The sequence below is a fragment of the Vulpes vulpes genome, chromosome 12 (assembly GCF_048418805.1).
Source record: "Vulpes vulpes isolate BD-2025 chromosome 12, VulVul3, whole genome shotgun sequence".
Lineage (NCBI taxonomy): Eukaryota > Metazoa > Chordata > Mammalia > Carnivora > Canidae > Vulpes > Vulpes vulpes.
The window spans coordinates 49,043,784-49,067,508 of record NC_132791.1 but is presented as its reverse complement, the minus strand read 5'-3'; the positions used below and the strand labels follow the sequence as shown (position 1 = coordinate 49,067,508).

The window sequence follows — 23,725 nt, the reverse complement described above, 5'->3', positions numbered from 1 at the left end:
ACCTAAGTACTGACAGATGGATGAATGCATAAGAAATTGTGGTATATTTACACAATGGAATATTGTTTAGCCAAAAAAAATGAAATCTTGCCATTTGTGACAACATGAGTGGACTTTAAAGGCATTGTGACAAGTGAAATAAATTAGATAGATATATACTATAGGATCTCTCCCACATGTGGAATCTAAAAACACCAAGCAAGCTCATAAATACAGGGAACAGACTGGTTGTTGTCAGAGGCAGGAGTTGGGAGAGAGACAAACGGATGAAGGGGGTCAATAGGTAAGAAAAAAAATGTTATTTTAAAAAACAAAATTTATTTTAAAAAATAAATATAAGTTCCATCAGAACATACATACATACATACAAGTGAGGAAATAAAGGGGTCTAAGAGTTAAAAGAGTTGACCATGGCCCGACAGGTTCAAACCCAGGTCTGCCTGACCTCAAAGCTCACTACTAACTCCTGTGCATGGGAGGCACTTCCTCTATCTTACCACCTCACTTTAGAGCTAAGCCAACTGAGGCTTAGGGAAAGAAAGCAAGTGGCTCAAGATCACCCAGGCAAGTCGGAAGCCAAGGAGGATGTGGAACCAGATCCTCAGATGCCTGGCCTAATGCTGCTTCCACCTCACTTATAGATGGGGAACAAAAGCATTTGAACTTCCTGAAGATATTAATACAGGCTGGTAGCCAATGCTTCCAAACACCTACTATTACAAAGTCCCTCGCTCTCTGCTCCTCTGCTCCCTTAGCTTACCAATTACACTTAACCAAACACTGGTCTTGGGGAAAGCTAGAAGCATACCACTGGACCCCAAGTGAGTCATAGAAAAACCAGACCAAGGAACTTGGATGGCTCAGCGGCTGAGCATCTGCCTTCAGCCCAGGTCACACTCCTAGGGTCCCGGGATTGAGTCCCACATCGGGCTCCCTGCATGGAGCCTGCTTCTCCCTCTGCCTATGTCTCTGCCCCCCTCTCTCTGTCTCTCATGAATAAATAAAATCGAAAGAAAAAAAAGAAAAGAAAAGAAAAGGAAAGGAAAGGAAAGGAAAGAAAAGAAAAGAAAAGAAAAGAAAAGAAAAGAAAAGAAAAAGAAAGAAAGAAAAAAGAGAAAAGAGAAGAAAAGAGAAGAGAAGAGAAAAGAGAAGAGAAGAGAAGAAAAGAAAAGAAAAGAAAAGAAAAGAAAAGAAAAGAAAAGAAAAGAAAAGAAAAAAACAGACCAACCATAGCAGCAAGGAGGATGCTTCACACAAGTAAGTACATAGCAAACACTTTTCTTCCAAGAGCTTCCTAAAAATTCCTTCTCTCCAATCATCAACCTGCAACTGCTGCCCTCTGCTGGTAAATGTACAGCTTTTCCTAACAAAAGCAAGACGTAATTACTAATAACTTTAAGGAGGGGGGTGCTGATGGAGAATTGACTTCCTTCACAGAACATTCTGTTCAAGAATGAGCATTCATTCCTACTTACAAGTTTTTCATAGGTAGTTGTGACTTTAAATTTACTGCACAGCCTCTAACTGCTGCTCACATCTCACCTCTCTGGTTCTTTTCTTTCAGGGTACAAAGAAAACTGGGCTCTTTTTACATGAGAAGGTAAAATACAGAGGAGGCATAGGACCAAAAGCAAGAATACAGTGATGAAGTCAGGTCTGTATACCTAGCAGATACAGAGAACAGAGGCAGGCACATACTTAACAGAATTTAAAACTCATGTTCACACACTCTGGCCACGCTCTACAAGTGCATTCTTACAATTCAGTCTCACTATCTTAGTTTGTCTCTGGGTGTACCAGGGAGCTTCAACACAAATCTGTTACCAATAGAAGGCCAAAGAGTTTACAAGCTGGTGGGGGAACTTACATATGGGCACATGTAAAAAGTTGGTAAAAACAACAAGAAGAAAAGTGCAGGGACTCCTGGGTGGCTTACGGTTGAGCATCTGCCTTCAGCTCAGGGCATGATTCCCAGGTCCCTGGATGAGTCCCACATCAGGCTCCCTGCACGGAACCTGCTTCTCCCTCTGCCTGTGTCTCTGTCTCTGTGTGTCTCTGATGAGTAAATAAAATCTTTAAAAGAGTGAGAGTGAGAGAGAGAGAGAGAGAGAGAGAGAGAGATGTGTGCAGGAAATAAACTATGGGACCTAAGTGGAGGAGAACACAATTTCAGTCTGGAGAGGAAAGAGGGTCAAAGGAACAGAAATAAAGTAGCACGTGGAGTAAGGAATTCTGTGGAGCTTTAAAAAAGGTATTCATTCATGTAAATACTTGAAACTAGATCATTTCCATTTCTTATTACCTCATTTAAAATTTTAAAAATAGCTTAAAAGGTTGGTTTAATCTTGCTACTTTAATATGTGACATTATACCATATTAAATAATACATGTTACTACATCTTTTTATTATAGTTTTTTATTGTGGTGGAATACATATAAAACTTACCATCTTAACCAATTTTAAGTGCATAACTCAGTGGTAATAAGTACATTCACAACGTTGTACAACCATCAATCACCACTGACCATCTCCTGAACTTTTTCATCATTCCCAGACAAATCCCATTAAGCAGTCACTCTCCATTCCCTCCCCACCCAAGCCCCTGGTAATCTCCATCCTACTGTCTCTATGAATTGGCCTATTCTAGAGACCTCACAGAAGTTCAATCACACAGTTGTCCTTTTGTATCTGGCTTTTTTTTTTTTTTTAAGATTTTATTTATTCATGAGAGACACACAGAGAGAGGCAGAGACACAGGCAGATGGAGAAGCAGGCTCCATGCAGGGAGCCCGACGTGGGACTTGATTCCAGGACCCCCAGGATCACAACCTGAGCCAGAAGCAGATGCTCAACCACTGAGCCCACCCCAGGTACCCCTGGGTTATTTCACTTAGCATAATGTTTTCAAGGTTCAGCCATGTTGAAACATGTATCAGAATTTCAGTCCTTTTTATGGCTAAATAATATTCCATTGTATATACACATCACATTGTTTATCCATTCACCTGTTGATGGACACTTGGTTTTTAACATTTCACCTTTTCCCAGAGCACTATTTAGTAAATATTTCCATAATGTTTAACATTTGTAGTTTTTAATATCCTGTTATAGACAATGAAATAATAATGGTCTTTGTGCAGACTGTTTTCCTTTCACTGAATTGTTTTCTTAGGTTAAATTCCTAGTATTAGAGTACTAGAGCCAAAGGATATGAATTATTTCATGATTCTTACTAAATATATCCATATTTGCCTCCCTCATTTATCATCTTTCCTAGCCTATGGAGAAATTACAGTCTTGCAATTTCAGCCATGAAAGTACAAAATTGTGATTAAAATCAATTGGAAGGGGATCCCTGGGTGGCTCCGCGGTTTCGTGCCTGCCTTTGGCCCAGGGTGTGATCCTGGAGACCTGGGATCGAGTCCTGCATCAGGCTCCCTGCATGGAGCCTGCTTCTCCCTCTGCCTCTCTCTCTCTCTCTCTCTCTCTGTCTTTCATAAATAAATAAATAAATAAATAAATAAATAAATAAATAAATAAATAAATAAATATTTAATAAAATAAAATCAATTGGAAGGTGGCAAACAAATAGTTCTGCCAAGTGAAAATAAAAGCTTTGAAGCTCATAGCTATATGGATCCAGAGATTTAAGGGCAACTGGCTGTGACTCTGAAAGTTAGAAAGAAAGTAGAGATTAAGAAGAGATAAGTCACATGGTCATTTTGCCACAATCTCCCTTCTGTGGCCCAAGTCTCATCTTCTCTGTATCAAAGTCTTCTTATTACAAGATCAGGACAGAATAACTTCCTTCCCAAGGGAGTACTAAGAAGTTGTTAAATCAGACCAGCTTGCTCCACATTTTACTGCGGAGACTTTACAAGCAAACAAAATGTGATCCTTCTAACATACTGATATAACCACATCTGTCATGGGATGCTGTTGCTTCTAATAGTTATACTTCCTTTCTCCCTAAGGAATTATTTATGGTGCCTTTGTCAACAATTTCTTTCACTTAGATCATTTTAAAGACCAATGTAAGGTAGACCTTTCTATAAACTTGCTTACAAAGGATTTACATGATGGCAGGGACTCTCCTCAGGCTCAATACTGCCAGAAGCAGCTCAAAACCGCTACAAGATGCAATAATGAAAATACCTAGAGCTTTTAGAGAAAAGAAATTGACAAAGTAGAAACTTCTCAGAAGAGCTCTCCCCTTAACATAGAGCTGGCTAACCTATGTGATAATTCTTCTCAAACCACCCTTTCTACCTACAACCTGACGTTTTCCACGTAAATTGGTTATACTTTAAAAAAAAAAAAAAAAAAAGGTTAGCTGTGTCTAGTGTTCCCAAGACCAACCCGACACTGGTTGAAGAAATCACAGAACTCAGTGCTAAGTGGTGTACTCACAGCTAGGGTTTACCAGCCACCTAGTTAAGGATACACAGTCCAATCGTACGGGGGGGAAATGCAGGTAGAGTCTGGAGGAATCCGTGTGCAAGCTTCCTTATGTACTCTCCCAGCCATGGTCTCTCCTGTGTGATGTTTCTGCCCAAGGACTCATTACTCAATGTTTTATAGGTACCCACCTCTTTATCAAATTTGAAACTCCCAGAAGGAAAAAAAAAAAAGGCATTTGATTAGCATAAATCAGATTGCTTGCACAGTCTAGACATAGTGAACCACCCTTATCTCAGTTAAGAACACTCCCTAGGGGATCCCTGGGTGGCACAGCAGTTTAGCGCCTGCCTTTGGCCCAGGGTGCGGTCCTGGGGACCCGGGATCGAGTCCCACGTTGGGCTCCTGGTGCATGGAGCCTGCTTCTCCGTCTGTATCTCTGCCTCTCTTCTCTCTCTCTCTCTCTCTCTCTCTATCTATCTGTGACTATCATAAATATATTTTTAAAAAATTTTAAAAAAAGGACACTCCCTAAAACCAAGGGTCCCAATCAAGGCCAATCTTGCAAGCAGCCCCTCTAAATCTTGCAACCAGCAATTAAAACTCATTTCAGCCAAAAAGAATCAATCTCTCATATGTATATCTGTATGTAAGTACACACACACACTATTAAAGAGACTGTGGGTCTTTTATACCTTCAGGAACCCTAACAGACAGAAAGCCAGAGAGACTTTCTTAAAATTCAAGATAGATTATGACACTCCTCTGTTCAAAATCCCAAAATAGTTCACCATTTGTGTGCTAAAAGCCAAAATCCTTACAACAGCTTTCAAGGGCCTACACCATCTAACCCACCTGACCTCAGTGGCCTCTCCTTGGCTCTTCTGCTTCTCCAGCCACCATAACCAACTTGCTTTTCCTCAAAAACGTCAGGTATAATCCCACCTTAGAGCTTCTGCTTTCCTAATCCTCCATCTGGAATGCTCTTCATATATATATATATACACACACACACACACACACACACACTGTTCACTCCCCTATTTCCTTCAAGTCTTCCTTCACATGTCACTTTCTCTGAGGGACCTACCTAAGCCACCCCGTTTAAAATGCACTTTCTTCACAAAGCGAAGTGTTCCCAAGACCAACCTGACAGGCCTTACAGCACTTCCTAATCCTTAAGCTAATTCTTCCATACTCCTCATTTTCCAACACATCATACGATTTATTATGTTCCACTGTCTCTCTCTACTAAATATACGCCTGCTGAGGGCAGGGATTTTGGTCTCTTGTTCAATGCTCGCTTTTCAGCTGAATCACAGGGCAAGAGTCATAAATTTAACCTGACATAGTAGGAAACATGGAGACACTAAATGTCAAACAATGTGAGAAAACTCATGACAGGAAAGTAACTTACTACAAACAGTTACATCTTCTCCAAGCACGATGGTGCCTGCAAGATCAAGTCATTAGAAAATGTGGAAGGGATTTAAAGTTTTTCACTGAAGAGATAAAAGAAGGCACACTCAGAGTTACTGAGGTGTTAATGCAAGGAATTATCTACAAGGAATTATAAAGTTATATAAATCATATAAATTATAATATATATTTATATTATATATATAAATTATATATACAAATTATAAAGTTATATATATAAAGTTATATAAAAAATAAAAAAATAAAATAAAATAAAAAGTTATATAAAAAAATTATAAATATCCACTACAAGGAATTATAAAGAAGCTACAGGAGGGAGTGGTTACCGGAAGCCAGAAAAGGCCTGGAGCTTTAAGACAGGGCCATTGGAACAGAACTGTGGCCAATGAAAACGTGCTTGCTGGTTATGGTATGTGGGGAACAGGAGATACAAATATGTGATATGTGGACCTCACCTTTCTCTCATTCTTAAGATCTCTTGCTAGTTTCTCCCACTACCTAAACCAAAGGGAACTCAGAGAAGTATGCAGTTCTTGAAGAATCAAGCTCCCAAAAACACTGCAAGAAGAGAAAGGTGGAAAGTGGGCCAGGAGGGACTAAAAGAGAATATCCAGCAGAGTAACCATTTTGTAAAGCTATCTGCAAAAGATACATCACTGTGTTTACCAGTGCCTTCGACTCACTGTGTTCCAAACCTAAATTTCAATCTCTTCTTTCCATTCCCAGGCCTATCACCATCCTCCCAGTCACATAGTAATTCTGATGCAACTATCCTTCCTCCCACATACACAGTCATTTGACAATTATACTTTCACAACTTCCCTCAAATTCCCTATTTCCAGCACGATCTCCTTGTTCGTGTTCTCATTTTCTTACCTGGTTAACAGGAGTTGTCTTAACGACCCTGTCATCACTGAACTGCCATCTATTCTACTTGGCACTACTGAGTTAATCTTTCTAAATTAACAGTCTCACTACCACTATTGTTGCTCAATAACCTTTAGTGATTTCCACTATCAGATAAGGCCCAAACTCCTTAGTGTACGACTCAAAGACCTCAGTAATGTGGTTCCAACTTTCTCCCAATGTATTTCCCACAAATCTCCTTTACCCTTAGTACAAATGAGTTACCAGTATTTGGAAGTAAATCAAGTTTACTGGGAAGAATATGACCATCAGAATCGGTCAAACTTGGATTCAACTTCCAGCTCAACCATTTCCTCAGCTGGGAACATTGGAAAAGTTACTTAACCTTTCTGAGATGAACCACAGCCACCAATCTATGAAGAAGAGGGTTAGTAAATGGATCCAGTCAGAATATTTATAATTTGTACAATATTTAGCACAAAGGCTCCATGTCTCTGCCTTTTCTCCCTCTAACCTCAAATTATCTTTTTCTCTTCAATCTTCTCTATGTGGCCAATTTTTTAGGTCAAATGCTGAATCCTCCACAAGGCTTTTCTTGATCTTCCAACTTGGAAGTCACTTCTCCCCAACAATCACATTATTTATACCTTCCTTAGAGCAACAAATATTTAAAACACTTACAGATAGTTAACATGGTTCATACCTCCTCTACTACAGTTGAAACAGCAGAGTGTTTACTAGCAGGTTCCCATATCCAAGTCAAAGGCAAAGCCTAGTTTAAAGCCAATCTTAGTACTAAGATTGCTCTACAGACTACATACATGCACATACGTCACTACTCTTCGCAAGACAGTTATTCATTCATCTCACTAACTGTGCAAATACCACATGGTTGGGAGTTGGGGATCAAATAAAAGTATACCTTTTACTAGACAGTCACTTCTTATCAGAGGTCATAATTTTAACATTACTCTGTACCAAAGAAGATAGTTTGTTTTGCTGCTGTTGTTGTTTTCAAGATTTTATTTATTTATTCATGAGGGACACAGAGAGAGAGAGGCAGAGACAGAAAAGCAGGCTCCCTTCCAGAAGCCCAATGTGGGACTCAATCCCAGGACCCTGGGATCATACCCTGAGCCGAAGGCAGACACTCAACCACTGAGCCACCCAGGTGCCCCAGTTTAAGCTGAAAAACATTCTTTCAATCAATCTGTCCAACAATCCTATAAGGCAGGTATTACTAATAGTGTCTCTTTTTTAAGGACCAGGAAACTTGAGGTTCAGGCCAACTTGTTCAGTGTTACAGAATTAGAAAGTCAAAGGGTTAGGAACGAAATCTAGTTTATTTGATGCCAAACTTTATGAAATATTAAACCAGATGCTTATTCTGAGGCAAATTATATTTCCAACATAAGCATCAGAGAAAAAATGCACCTTTCATATGGTATCCAAACAATAAGTAACCAGTGAAAGAGAGAAGCCTTAATATCATCAGAAAATGTACTCTAAATGATAGAGACTAACTCCAAATTGTTGGTACACTGTTAACAACCTGAGATGGAGCCATAATGCTGAAAAGGAAAGGGTCCATCATTTCAAAAGAAACTGAATTTTAATCACAATGCAAGTTATTTGAAGATAGGAATCACGTTAGTCTCACCCCTGTGTACCTCCAGATTCTAGAAGTCTTTTGCACAAAGGTATTCAATACCGGATGAAAATGACATTAAACCTAGGAAATAGGGACACCTGGGTGGCTCAGAGGCTGAGTGTCTGCCTTCGGATCAGGGCGTGATCCTGGGGTCCCGGGATTGAGTCCCCACATCAGGCTCCCTGCAAGGAGCGCGTTTCTCTCTCTGCCTGTGTCTCTGCCTCTCTGTGTCTCTCATGAATAATAAAATCTTAAAAAAAAAAAAAAAAAAAACTAGGAAATAATCATGTCATTTAATTGATACACATCAAAGAATTTTAGTTCACATCAGGGATTTTTAAAGTGATGACACAAGCCCTTTTTCAGGTAGGTTTTTTTTGTTTTTTTGTTGTTTTGTTTTTGTTTTTAGCAAACCAAAGTAGTAAAATAATCAAAGGGGCCTAAGAGAATCTACCTGGGAAGAGAAGGAAGTGTACAGATAAGAATGCCTAGAATCCTTTTCCTCTTTGAATATTCAATTCACCTAGCGCCAAGTGCAAGCAAAAAAGTAGGTGGAAAAAGTAAGTACATGAGATTCAATTGCCCTTTCGAGCCTTCCTACTTTGGGATTCCTTTTTTAAAAGCAGCTTTCAAATATTTCCAAAAGCAAGTTCCCATGTCAAAAACTAATGTTCCCAAACAGTTGTGTGCCTCTTGTTGAAATGAGTAATAAATTCTATTTCACAACTAAAATAATTCCACACATTTAGCAAAAGACTAAATTTAAACATCAAGAACATTCACGAAGTGCTAAACTCAAATTCAATTTGAGGCTAATTAATTCATGCCCACTTATTCTTCAAATACTGCCTCCCTCAAAATTATACAAATGTTAATTTTTAAAATGTAAAGAACATATAACCTTTTAATTATGGCAAATTCTTTTGTATCAGAAACTGACTTAATTACCGTAAAAGTTACCTGTTAACAAAATCCTATCTTAAAAATCAGCTAATAAAAATATAAGATTTTTTTAAGACGAAAATGCAAGAATGGTGAGCATACTGCTAACTGCAATTTAAAAGGGTGTCCAAAATGTGAATTACACTCCTTATGGGAAGATTCAATATATAGTGATTATCATTTCTCACTTAATATTTCAACTGTGGGATGCCTAGGTGGCTGTGGTTGAGCATCTGCCCTTGGCTCAGGTTGTGGTCCCAGGGTCCTGGGATCAAGTCCCACATGGGGCTCCCTACAGGGAGCCTGCCTCTCTGTGTTTCTCAAGAATAAATAAAATCTTTAAAAACTAGTATTTCAACTGTTTTGTATTTCTATCATTAAGTTCTGCCTCCCTTTAAGGTGATTTTGCTATCAATACTTGGCAAAGTATTGATTCAAATCTTGAATCTTAAAATAATGCAAAATAAAAAAAAATGGATAAAGTACTCTTATGGTCTACATTGTAGTCCAGTAATTCAAGAAAAAAATTAAAAGAGCCCAATACATCAGGCTCTGCATTTTCATATAAGCTGTGGAATGCCCTTCGCCACCTCATCCACCTATTCTAAATGTCAGAACTGATACTAATGTCTCTTCTCTAACGTTTCCCTTGACCCACACAGAAAAAGTCATGATGACTGCTCAAGTATTTGACTAAAATGCCCACACTCTGTTTAAATTCCCACCACCTAAACTAAACTGTGGGTACCTCGTGAGCAAGGGCTCATCCTTATTTATTATTTAGCTAAGTTATGCTCAATAAATTGCTTAATGAATTGTAAGATCTAGTGCCAGGATTCCTCTTGAAGGTTGTTACTGAATTAATTACCAAATAGGACTTAAAACTAGCAGTATCAAATTGGACAGGATTCTAAGCAATTATAGTCCTCACATCACAGGAAAAAGTAGTACAAGAAAAATAAATGGACTTACCAAGGTTAAATAGGAAAATCTGAATCCACGTTTCAATTAGAAATTTAGATCTGGGGTACTGCCCACCTCTAATGCAGAGTAAACCTTTCCCACATACCCTTGCCAGTCTGTTATTTTCTTTGCTTTCTCAAGAGCTTCTGAGGAAGTGTATTAGCAAGTCACTCAATTCAATGAAAAGCAATTTCTGCAGTGAAAAACCTCTATTCACACACAACTGAAATATGATGGTACAAGTTTTAGGTAGAATAAGCTAGAAAAGAATAAACTGCGTATTTATTGCTATAAATTCCCAGACTTCAATGTATAGTCTTCAGAATACAAGGGCACTAAGGCTTATGTTTTAATGTAGCTAAACCACTTATTTTTAAATCAATTCTCTTGTAACTGAAATACAAAGCTGGGAGGAAAAATGACTAAATATCAAAAAAAAATCCTTGTAGGGCTCTAGCAGATTTCCCGAGAACTACATGGACACCAGTATAACCAACAGCTTCAACCAGGCTTCTGCACTTGCTTTTTTTTTCCTTTTATATGTTGTAAATAGCAACTCAACCCTGCAAAAAAAAAAATTTAAAGACAGAAGAAAAACTGTAAATATGCTAATCAATAAATTACATGCATCTACACCAAAGTACACCATATAGTCATGTAAGATACACGTATGACACAGAAGAATGTCTTTGATGCTAAAATTCATATATATGTATATGTATCTTACCCTGCAAAGAGAAAGATGTAGAAACAGGCAAATTGTTAACAAAGGTTATCTCTGGACACTAGGAGAAAACAGGAGGAGTAATTTTTTTTTTTTTTTACCTTTACAAATTTTTTTTAAGACTTTATTCATGAAAGACAGTAAGGCAGAGACATAGGCAAAAGGGAGAAGCAGCCTCCCTGCAGGGAGACTGATGCGGCACTCGATCCCAGGACCCTGGGATCAGGACCTGAGCCAGAGGCAGATGTTCCAACCACTGAGACACCCAGCCATCCCTACAGTATGATTTTTAAAAATAAGCAAAAATATTCCTATTTCTTGTTCTCAATAATCCCATGATCTTAGGCAAATTACCTAAATTAGGTAAGCTTGTAGCTAATACACAACACAGAAATAATAAGGTCTCCTCATAGTGTTATTCTGAGGACTAAAATATATGAGGCACAAAGTACCTATAGTACAAGGCACAGAGGAAACACAATCAGTGGTATCTTTACTCCTTCAGACAGTAATGAAATGTTTTAAGTGATAATGTATAGCCATCATTATGGAAAAACTGGCAAATATTTCTGCAGTTAAAAACCATTGGAGAGGGATCCCTGAGTGGCGCAGCAGTTTGGCGCCTGCCTTTGGCCCAGGGTGCGATCCTGGAGACCCGGGATGGAGTCCCACGTCGGGCTCCCAGTGCATGGAGCCTGCTTCTCCCTCTGCCTATGTCTCTGCCTTTCTCTCTCTCTCTCTCTCTGTGACTATCATAAATAAATAAAAATTAAAAAAATAAAAATAAAAAAAAAAACCATTGGAGAAAACAAAATGGGAGGATGGCAGTATGTTCCTGGAATGATAAGGCCCTTAACAGTTCTATTATGTATAATCTAGCTTTGAAAATTTTCATTGAAATGCTTTCATTGGATTTATCTTAAGGCTTTCGAAAGTTCGAGTGAGTACGTACCTTTTACTAAGAACTGAAAAACATGAAACCACAAAACTGCTGTATTCTATTACATTTAACTGAGTTAGACATCTCATTAATTAAACGCACATGTGATCAGTAAGAACCTATCAGCAAGGATAATAATCACTGCATTATTCATCAGAGCAAGAGAAAAAACTTCATTCCATCAAAAGGAGTATTTTAAGTTATGAGACAACTACACTATGCAACATTTACAGTTGACCCTTGCACAACACAGGTCTGAATTCTACAGGTCTACTTACATAGTTATTTTTTTTTTTTTTTGACAATGCAGTATAGTACTGTAAATGTTATTTCCTCCTCCTTAGGAGTTTAAGAATTTTCTTCTCCCTCGCTTACTTTAAGAATACAACATATGACACATCTAACATACAAAATAGATGCTAACGGACCATGTTATCTATCGTTAAAGACACCTAGCTGACAGGTTATTAGCAGTTAGGTTCTGGGAGTCAAACCTTAAGAGATTTTAAACTGCACAGGGTGGGTGGGGGTCAGCGCCCCTAGCCCCCATTTCATTCAAGGGTCAACTGTAATCGACAACAGAAAAAGATCTATTATTTGTCTTTGTGAGAATGTTACCAACCATACATAAAAATCACAAAACTACATAACCCTATTTTTAAAAATTAATTTAGGTGTATACAAAAAAACCGAGCTAGTTGAATATACAATTAGTGATTACCCTTGAGATTTGGTCATATTGGTAGAATATTTACTCACTTTTCATTTACTTTGATTTATAACCAAATATTTAACACTAATAAATTTACTTTTAAAATACACCAGCCCCAAGATTCAGTAAGATCTCTGTATTTTCTATTTCCTAGTAATAATGCTATTTTCTATGACTTGAAATACAATCCAAATGTTATGCAACATAATTTTTTTTAAGTAACATATTGCAGAAAATACGTTTCTTAGGCTTTACCTATTCTTTCAAGGGATTCTTTATTGAAAAAAATCTTACAATGTATTTTCACTTTTAATAGAAAGCATCAAACAAAGGCACATCAAAATAACCTGCAGAGACATTAAGACAAAAGTACTTTCCTACTCTGGTTTAGAGGCAACTTTTTTTTGCCCTGTTTCAGATAGAAATAAAATAGGGCCTTCTGAAACAGAAAAGAAGGAATTTTTTCCAGTAATCAAAATCTTATCCTCAGTAAGTTGGGTTAAAATGGGAGAGACTTACCTAAATGTTATCCTTCTAGGTAAAAATCCATATACTGTCTAGATGCAGTTTTGCTCAAATCAATTCAACATCCAAAGGTCAACTTTCAATCAGCAAAGATACAGGCATAAAAAATTTAAATTTAAAAATGCAAATTCTCAAATTTGAGAAAAGCAAGCACTTAAAAGAAGTCTACCAATTAAGTGACACTATTATTACTTCTGGTCTTGAGGAAAATCATCATAAATACCAAATTTTCAGCTATCCCCGAACCCTTTAACCTTGCTTAAATGCAAAAATTCATCGTGAGGCAGATTTAAGAAATTATGTTCTAAATCACTAAGTTATAGGAAGGTACAAACCAGCATATCATTCTCTAGTTATTCCTATGAACATTAACCATTTGCAAGCTTAAGATTTAATATTACCAATCTTTAACTTTCAAACCACACTCAATAATTACCACAGAACTTATACTAAATATACTAGAAATTCAAAAGTTCATCACAAGAGGGAGACAAAAAATAGGTTCGTTTTTGATAATCTTTCAAATTAGATTCAAGTATGACACAAAATTTGTATTCAGTACTAGATTCTATGCCACCTCCTCTCATGAATTCTTAAATTTTAAGTAATGTTCAGATAGTTTTCATAAGTGAAAGGACTTACAAAATACAACTGGTTGCCCCTGAAAAGAAAAAAAAAAAAAAACCCTACATGTCAAAAATGCTTCTATTAGAACTGACAAGAGCAATTCCAGAAAGACTAAATACCACTATGCTTTTGCTTTCACTAAATACCAGTCCAGAATACAGAAATCTATAAAGATAAATACACGACAATAAAGTGTTAATATACTATGGACAGCACTGTGATTTGCTTTTCTAATGAACAAATAATCCTTTTACCTAACTCGTTTTACTTTTTATAAATCACTATGTTGGGAATACAAAATGACAATAACCTTATTATTAGACTTTGGAAACTCTCCAAAAGGACTACTCTAAGACCCAGAAGAATTAAATCTTCCCGCTAAAGCTGAATAAAAGGCAAGCAGAGGAATAACTATAATGAAAACTTTAAGCATATCATTTTCCGTATCTTAAAGGCACTCAAAAAGCAGGACTAAGCTACCAAATGAATAAGCTCATATGTAGTATGTTTCACTAAAAGTGAAAAATAAATTTAAGGAAACTAGAACCATTTAAGAGCAAAAGATTTAACTATATTTACTCAATGTGCGAAAACATCGATCCCATTTGTCAGAGGTATACTCAAGTTATTTGTACCAAGCATCAGGTATTCTTTGTCAAACTGACTGCTAAGCAGCCATAATCTAGCCTCACAATCTTCACCTTTCTTCATATCTCTCAAAATGAAAGCTCTAGCAATTAAAAGATTTGGCAAGAATTAAGACATTAAGAAATAAATATACACTAGCAAGAACTAAGACCAAGTCAACACTAAAATAATCTTTTACTTTAAAGCCCATTAACCTCCTCTTCAGAAAGCTTCCTACCATACGTCTGGGCTTCTGAACGCAACATTCAAGTTAAAAATTTTACCGTTAACATTAAATCAAGTGTGCTATATTTTAGGTACTCTGAACCCACCCACCAGGTTATACATACTCTCACTCAATCATGTAAAGAATTGAATTCTTTATTTGTGATATCCATAAACGATGCTATTCTATATTTCTAACCAGGAAGGCAATTTTCTCCTATATCATTGTTTTGTTTTGTTTTTTTATAAACAACAACTTGAATTCTATTGCATGAAAGGGCTACAAATATACATTTGTTAACCAAGCAGAATACACAAATATTTTGCTTTACAACTTGCACCTAAGATACCAGTACACGTAGCTGGTTCATTAGTTGTCATAGCAATTTCGGGCCACTGCCCAAGCTATGTGTAGCAGTTTACATTTTCAAATCATGTGTAGAAAGGGCAATTGTGATATGGACTGTTAACTACATTCCCATAAAGCCCATCTTCGTTACAAGTAAACGTGTAACCAAAGTCTGCACAGATCTTTGATGGCAAAATTTCTAAATCTGATGCAATTATCCTAAACAAGTTTTTAAAACAAATTGTTTTTGCAGAGATACTGCCATTCTGCCAGTAGATGGTGCTACAAAGGTTGGGGGAAGGATTTCCAAGAGGACAACAGTTCAGCTATAGGAAAAAATGTTTAAACCTGCTCTGAAAATACAAAAATGCATTTAGTTTAAGGGTAAAATATAACCCTTCTTTGTAACCATTCATTACAGACAAACCAGTAAGAGGGATGAAACTAGGCCATCTGAAAAATTTTAAACAGTTTATATGAATGAAAACACATGCTTAACACAAACTATCTCTTTTTGAACTACACAGTACATACTTTGAAGTAAATTCTCATAGAAAGAAGTGACCAACCATGTCAAGATGATAAGCAAATCGCTTAGTACAAGAGATGGATGCACAGAAACTTTGAAGATTTTAAAAAACTACATCCACCACTTCAAAAGTTTTGCCTGTAGGGATAAAACTCAACACGTCACTAGAAGAGCAACAGGGGGAAAAAAAAAAAACCACCAAAGGACCTCTTAAAAGTGTCTTCAAGTACACATCAAGAATTTAGAATTAACACGAAAAAATTTTAACTAATATCCCTTAAAACGGTACGGAATAGATCCTAGAAAAAAAATGTTAGACATATACGGTCAAACACAATGATTTATTAAAAATAAAACGTAAAAATGATTTTTGTACATATGTGTCCAAATTTCAGGCATGGGATCCAAGTAGATTTCATAGAAAACGCTGTAGCCAGATATCAAGTCCTTACAACAAAGTAAACTACCCCCCACCCCAACCCCCGCCCAGGTTTTGCTACAGAATCAGCAAGTTCACTCCCTCCCCCCCCCAAAAAAAAAACACAAATTAAAACAAGACATTTTGCTAGTATAAAAACGACCAAGGTCCAAGTAATAATAAAAAAATAGAGTCCATCAATGACTGTAACACAAAAATGTGTATGTGGGGCCGAGTCCATCTTCAGAGGGAGAGACAAGAGAGGTGGCAGGCAAATAGGGCAACACCCCCAAGGATAAACAGCCTTAGAAGCGGCTCCCCCAAGGGCAAAACGGGGAAGGCGGTAGTGGGAGAGTAAAGAACGTAGGAGTTACCCCAGCTGGGGTGTAGAAGAGCTACCCCTATAGCCGCTCCCAGGCATATTTAGATTTCTTTTTAGAAGGAGCTGCCTCCATAACCACCGCCACCGCCGTAGCCGCCTCTGTAAGGTCCACTGTTACTGCGACCGCCCCAGCTGCTGCCACCGCCGCCGCCGCCGCCGCCGCCCTTCATGGGCCCGTAGGAGGACTGGTGCTGGCTGTAGCTGCCGAAGCCGCCGAAGCCGTTACCGTAGTCGCTCCCACCGTAGGACGAACCGCCTCCGCCGCCTCCGTAGGCATTGTAGCCGCCACCGCCGCCGCCGCCGCCGCCGCCGTAACCACCGTAGCTGTTGTAACCGCCGCCGCCGCCGCCCTTAGACAGGCCGTTCTGGTCTCGACCCCCGCCGCGGCCCCGGCCGCCCCGGCCGCCCCGGGAGGACCGGGAGCCGCCTCCGCCCCCACCGGAGTGGATATCCTCCTTGGGCACGGCCTTCTTCACCTCCACGCGATGGCCCTGGATCGGGTGGAACTTGACAACCGCGGCCTTGTCTGCCGCGTCGTGATTCTGGAAATACACGAAGCCAAAGCCGCGCTTCTTGCCCGACTGCTTGTCGGCAATAATCTCGGCCTTTTCCACCGTGCCAAACTGCGAGAAGTGCTCGATCAGGTCGCCCTCCGCCACGTCTCCCTTAAGGCCCCCGACAAAGAGCTTCTTAACCTTGGCGTGGGCACCGGGCCGCGCCGAATCCTCCCGGGACACCGCCCGCTTCAGCTCCACCGTGTTGCCGTCCACGGCGTGGGGCGAGGCGGCCATGGCGGCATCGGCCTCCTCCACGTTGGAGTAGGTCACGAAGCCGAAGCAACGGGAGCGCTTGGTCTGGGGGTTCACCACCACCACGCAGTCCGTCAGAGTCCCAAAGGCCTCGAAGTGGCCGCGCAGGCCCGACTCACTCGTCTGCACGTTGAGGCCGCCGATGAACAGCTTGCACAACTGGGAATTCTCCATCTCCACGGCCCGGGCCTTCCCCCCGCCCTGCGAGCCCCGAGGTTTCGCCGTCGCCGTTATCGTTGGCTAAGGCCTCCTCACAGCTTGGGCCCAGCCGTTGCTGGAGCCGCCACCGCCGTCACCGACGGGGAAGGGAGGAAGGGAAGGGGAGGGAAGGAGGAAGAGAGGAAGGGGGAGGGAAGGGGAGAGGTGCTGGCTAGAGGGCGAGCCGAGGAGACTGGAAGACAACCAAGGCCGTCGCTACCGCTACCGCTACCGCTACCGCCGCCGCCGCCGCCTCCGCTCCCCTATCTGGGCACCACACAAAGAGGCCGCTGAACGCGCGCGCACCCTCCCCGAGGCGTGCGTCACCGCCGACGTACGGCCGCCCGGCGCCGCCCGCCAATCCCTGCGTCGCTCTCCCTAGTCCCGCCTACCGCGCCGCGGCGCCGCTCTCGGCCACCGACTCCCCGCCCTCCGCGGTCGATTCAAGCCCTCGGCCTGCGCCGCTCCCGCCGCCGCCTCTGTAGGCCGGGTTTCACGCCCCGGCTCCCCGGGTGCCCCGACCACGGACGCCCCCGGCTCCGCGCGCACCTCCGCAATTCCCCTCCTTCCAGCCCCGCGGCTGTTCCCAGCGTGCTGCCCCCTCCCCTTGCCGTATCCCCTCGCCCCACTCCGCAGTGGCGTTCGCGCCAGCCCCTTGAGGGACGTGTGGCTGCAGCCAATCACCGCGATGCGCTCGCGCCCACTTCCGTTCTCGGCCGCCGCTGGACGGGCGCGCTCCCCGGTGCGCTCCCCGGGTGCAGAACCTGCCTGCCGCCGGGACGCTGCCCCTGGCCCCGGGCTTGGCGCGGGGGGGGGGGGGGGGTCAGCGGGGGCGCGCGGGGGCAGTTCCCAACGGATGCGACCCGGGGCGCGCCACGCGCGGGCTTTTTGAAAACTCGACTGTTGGGGTTGGGGGCCTGGGCTCACCCGCCGCGGTTCGGCGGGGCCGCTACACCTGGCAGCCCGGCAGCCCCGCCGCCCGGCCGCCCCGCCCGCACAAAGATGGAGGGCAGAGGCCTGATCGGGAAAGGCGGTTACTGACGGTTTCCCGGGGGCCCGAGCCTCAGGTAAAGTGCAGCGCGGGCGCGTGGTGCCGCGCAGGGGCGAGCCCGAGGCCCGGCGGAGGTCGGCGGCGTGCCCCCAGCGGCTCCGACTTCCCATCGAGGCGCGGCGCCAGACCCCCGCCACCCTCCGGCCCGAAGCGCTCGCTCGCTCGCGCACAGCTGGCATTGCCCATTTACCGAGGGGAACACACCGTCTTCCATGTTTACGTTACCTATGCGTTGCTTCCTTCCCAACCAAACCGTTAGCTTTTTTTTTTTTTTTAAGGCATTTTATAACCTGGAGCCAAAGGAGTTGAAGGAAGCACGTAAATACCACGCCCCCCTGGTAACTGCCTTACCGACCCTCCCTCCGGTGCAAGAGAAAGCATATAAGGGCTTCCGCGTCCTGGACCTTCGTGTGCCTGTCAAGATCCAACGAGGGGGACGCTAGTACAAGACATTGCATGACCAAGATCCCCACCCCCACCCCCAAAAGCCAGGTGGTAAATAGTGAAGAAGGGGTATTACTCCCCCCTGCACCTTGGAGTATTAAGGACTGAATGGTGAAACAAGTGGAACTTGCACTCAATCTGGAATTCAAAGGCTAGATACAATTTCAAAAGGGACTCTAAATAAGCAAAGGAAACAAAAGCCACATAAAATTCAAGGAACAGTAAGTAGACTAGTTTGGCTGGAGCAAGAGGTTTTGATAGAAAACAGTCGTTGGTGGGACGCTTGGGTGGCTCAGCGGTTGAGCATCTATCAGCCTTCAGCTCAGGTTGTGAGTCCCATATCGGGCTCCCTGCGGGGAGCCTGCCTCTCCCTCTGCCTGTGTCTCTGCCTGTGTGTGTGTGTGTCTCTCATGAATAAATAAATATTTTTTTAAAAAAACAGTCATTGGTAAGGCAGGTTTAGGATCTCTGACATGGAATGCCATGAAAATATTTCAAAGGCATAGAGATAAGATTGAAGGCTTGAGGATAAACTAGGGTCTGGTAGGACCACCTACTAAGTGATCATACAGTTGTGTGACTTTGGGCACGTCACTTAACATTTTTTAAAACTTAGCCAATTTTATTATCTGAAAATCAAAACAATAAAACACCTCCCCGCTGTGGTAAAAATTAAATGGGATTCTGTATGTAAATGCACAGTGCCTGGTACATAGTAAATGCTCAGTGCATCCAACAAATGTATGAGGTGCTGGAAATATGGCAGTGAACAGACAAAACTCTTCTGCCCTCATTGAGCTTATATTCTAGTGGGGAAAAGCAGACAATAAGTAAGAATGATATACATAGTATGTTAGAGAGTGATCAGTATGGTGACTAAAAGAAGACAGTAGGAAGCTATGGCCTTTTAGTTACAAAAAACCCCACAACATTCAAATATATCAGGATTTGATAACTGATGATAATGAGGAAAACAAAAGCATACCAGTGTTTGGAATCTGGAACACTAAAACTGTAGCCTGAAAGAACTACAAAATTAAGAAAAGGAACTGTTTTGGAGGGACTGAGGGAGTGATGAACACAGTTTTATTTATTTTTTTCACAGTTTTAATATTTAAGGTGATATGGGATATTTATATGGCACTGTCTTCTGAGGTGCCCAAGACTACAGCTCACATGAGAGATTAAACCTTAAGAAATAGATCTTGGGGCCTGGCCCCTGGGTGGCATTCTTGATTTCAGCTCAGGTCCTGATCTCAGAGTTGTGAAACTGAGCCCCACTTAGGGCTTCACCCTGGGCATGGAGTTTGCTTAAGATTTTCTCTCTCCCTCTGCCCTTCCCAACCTTCCCTCTAAAAACAAAAAGAAACCCCCAAAACCTGTTATACAAAAAAAAAAAAAAGGTTAAAACAGCGAAAGATGAATTTCTGAAGGAAAGCAAATTAGAACGTAACTTATTTTCCCATCTAAACTATAAATTCCAGGGCGCCTGGGGAGCGCTCAGTCAGTTAGCATCTGGCTTTAACTCCGGTCATGATCTCAGGGTCCTGGGATTGAGCCTGCACTGGGGCTCCCTGCTCAGCTGGGAGCCTGCTTCTTCCTCTCCTTCTGTCCCTCTTCCGCTCATTCTCTCAATATCTCTCTCCCAAAATATTTTTTAAAATAAAACAATAAAATAAAAAATCCTCTATACCACCTAATTGGGAATCCATTATGGGTTTAATTTCTACAGACTAGAAAAGCTTGACAGAAGCATATGTCTGGTTAAAAATCTTACATATAGGGGCTCTGAACTGTATAAAAATGCCAATTTCCTGGGGCACCTGGGTGACTCAGTAGGTTAAGCAGCCAACTCTTGATTTTGGCTCGGGTCATGATCTCAGTCAGGGTTCTGGGATTGAGCCCCATATCCGACTCGTGCTCAGTGCAGAGTCTGCTTGAGGATTGTCTCTCCCTCTCCTCTGCTCCTTACCTAACTCACATGCTCACATGCATGTGCGCTCTCTCAAATAAATCCTTAAAAAAAAGAAAACTTACATATAGGAAGGGTTTAAGGGATGAGAGGCAACACAAGCATGTTTAAAAGACACTTACGAAGCCGGGATAAATGCAAGATAGTTGGAATGTTAAGTTCATTTTGGAGATTAGATTGGTAATGGGGGACAGTGAATAAGGAGTATTATATAAATGCTTAAATGATGCAGTCAATTTCCTACTCCTCAGATCATTCAAGAAGAAAAAAAGATTTTATTTTACCTTTCAGATCATTGCCTGAGTTTGTTTCCTGGCTTTACCTTGCTTACCAGTGTCTCAGCCTTCCAAAATAAAAATTAAATCCTACACACAAAAATTAAAAATATAGCTGAAATTTAGACATTTGGTTTTCCATCCCTCTTGCAAAAACTCAATTACAGAAACCTAATTGAATGTGGTGGTTACACAACTCCTACAACTACACACTAAAAAAAGGTATATTTTACTGTACCTAAATTATACCTAGAAAAAGAGGGAGAAAGGGAAAAGGATGAACTGAAGAAGAAAGGGAAAACTATGATAACCTGTATTTCCAGAAAGCAGTAACTCCAACTTTTTAAATCAAGAGTCTCTTTTTGCAGTTAAAGTTCTGGTATTGACTGAATTGTGTCTCCTCTCCAAAATTCATATGTTGAAACTCTGGCCCCCAGTACTTCTGAATGTAACTGTAATTGATGAGAAAATCTTTAAAGAAGTGATTAAGTTAAAATAAAGCTATTAGGATGGGGCTCTAATCCAATATGACTGATGTCCTTATACAAAGAGAAAGATATACCAGGGGCACTTGTGCACAGAGGAATGACCATATGAAGAGCCAGCAAGAGGATGGCCATCTGCCAGCCACACAGGTCTCAGAAGAGCGTAACCCTGCCAGTATGTTGATCTTGGACCTCAAGAAACCAGAACTGCAAGAAGATTAATTTCTGTCTTATTTTTAAATTTCTGATGTTTAAGCCTCTACCATTCTGTGGTATTTTGTTATGGAAGACCTAGCAAATTAAGACATGCTCCATTTTTATTTATTCAATGTACCTTTCAAAAGGGCACTTTCATTTATGATAAGCTATAATCTTTGTAATGACTCTTTTGCAACTCCTATCAAAAGCCTTAAAATTTGATCCATTCTTTCAAACCAGTAATTATGCTTCTGGACATTTATGCTAAAGAAATAAGTGAGGATCTGTGTGAAGATTTAGTTACAAGGGTTTCAAAACTGTTCATAGTAGAAAAAAACTGGAAACTACCTAATTTCCCTCAAACAGCTAATTAAAAAAAATAAGGAAACTGGGCACTTGGGTGGCTCAGTTGGTCAAATGTCTGCCTTCAGCTCGGGTCATGATCCCAGGGTCCTGTCATCAAGCCCCACGTCAGGCTCCTTGCTCAGTTGGGAGTCTGTTTCTCCTTGTCCCTCTGCCCCTCTCCCAACTTGTTCTCTCTCTCAAAATCTTTTTTAAAAAAGTAAGGAAATATTCTCTAGCTAAAAATATTATGAAGTACTTAAATTGATATTATAGAAGAAAAATGGCTGTTTAGGTATGAATCTTATACTATCATGATGATGTATAAAAGGTCACATTACTTATTTTATCAAATTAAGCCTGACTCTCAACCCCACAGGTGACCAAATGACAAAAATGTCAACATATCATTATTGGGGCTCCTCTCACATTTTTTGCTCAAAGGCACTTGCCTCTCTCTACTTCCCCTCTTCGACAACCTAAGACTTATTCTGAATAAAATGCTTTTTGTTTCAAATATATATTTAAAAAGCCACCATGAGACTGGCTTTAAAATGAACTGTCCTGAGGCAAGAGAATACACAGACCTATTTAATCTGTGGAGATATTAATTGTATATTGTTTCACTGCTGGTAGTATTTCAAAAGGGAATTATATTGATTTCCTTCACATGGGAGAGATGTCAAAGGAGAAGGGCTTAATCTAAAAAAAATGACTGCTTCCCAAGTTTAGGAGAAGTGACCAGATTAAAAGTACAAGCTTCCAGTTACAAGGTAAGTCAGTCCTGGGAATGTAATGGACCACATGGTGACTATAATTAACAATCACATTTTGCATATTTGAAAGTTGCTAGGAGAGTAGATCTTAGAAGTCCTCATCACAAGAAAAAAAAAACCTGTGATTATGGTGAAGAATGCTAACTAGAGGTAAGCATTTTACAATATATATATATATGTATTTTAGGTCCTATGTTGTATGCATAAAACTAATACAATGTTATATGTCAAGATCTCAATTTTTAAATTTTTTTTAAAAAAGAAGTAATCAGAACCTCCTAGCTTTTTGTCCACTGGAGAAAACCATGGGCCAGTCCAGTGTATAGCCCCATCATTCCACCCTACCCTACACGCAAACACAACACACAGATAACAGTGGAGACTGGACACTAATTATCTTGAAAGCAAGGGAAATTACCTTGGTTTTAGAACCAGATCCATGTTCTCAATCACAAATAAACCTGGAATTCTTACATGTAAAACTCCCCCCCCCCAAAAAAAATAGATAATGAATTTACAACCAGATGTGTGAGAGGCTGGGGGTAGATTATTAGCAGCAGAGGATGTTAAGACTTATGTTTTGTGTCCCCCAAATTCATATGTTGAAGCCTAATCCCCAATGTTCTGGTATTTCGATGGAGTGGTACTTCAGAAGGTAATTAGGTCACAAGAGTGGATCTCTCATGAATGAGATTAGTACCCTTATAAAAGAGATCTCAAAATGCTTTCTAGTCGTCCAACATAGGGGGAGACAATGAGAAGGTGGCCAACTATAAACCAAGAACCAGGTACTTATCAGACTCCAAATCGTAGGCACTTTGATTTTAGACTTCCCAGCCTCTAGAACTGTGAGAA

At 40.9% G+C, this 23,725-nt stretch overlaps 2 protein-coding genes across 14 annotated transcripts in view; both read right to left on the bottom strand.

Annotated features, from left to right (window-relative positions):
- KLHL3 (kelch like family member 3) overlaps positions 1–23,725 on the bottom strand; it is a 271,050-nt gene that overhangs the window by 123,546 nt on the left and 123,779 nt on the right. The gene's annotated exons all lie outside the window — the stretch shown is intronic.
- HNRNPA0 (heterogeneous nuclear ribonucleoprotein A0) lies at positions 14,783–17,586 on the bottom strand. Its single transcript, XM_026001318.2, has one exon. It carries the CDS (start codon positions 17,301–17,303, stop codon positions 16,374–16,376), a length of 930 nt encoding a protein of 309 aa, XP_025857103.1. The 5' UTR covers positions 17,304–17,586; the 3' UTR covers positions 14,783–16,373.

What these genes read in the sequence shown, in the direction of transcription:
- HNRNPA0 (XM_026001318.2), bottom strand. Translation starts at nt 17,303, where the DNA reads ATGGAGAATTCCCAGTTGTGCAAGCTGTTCATCGGCGGCCTCAACGTG.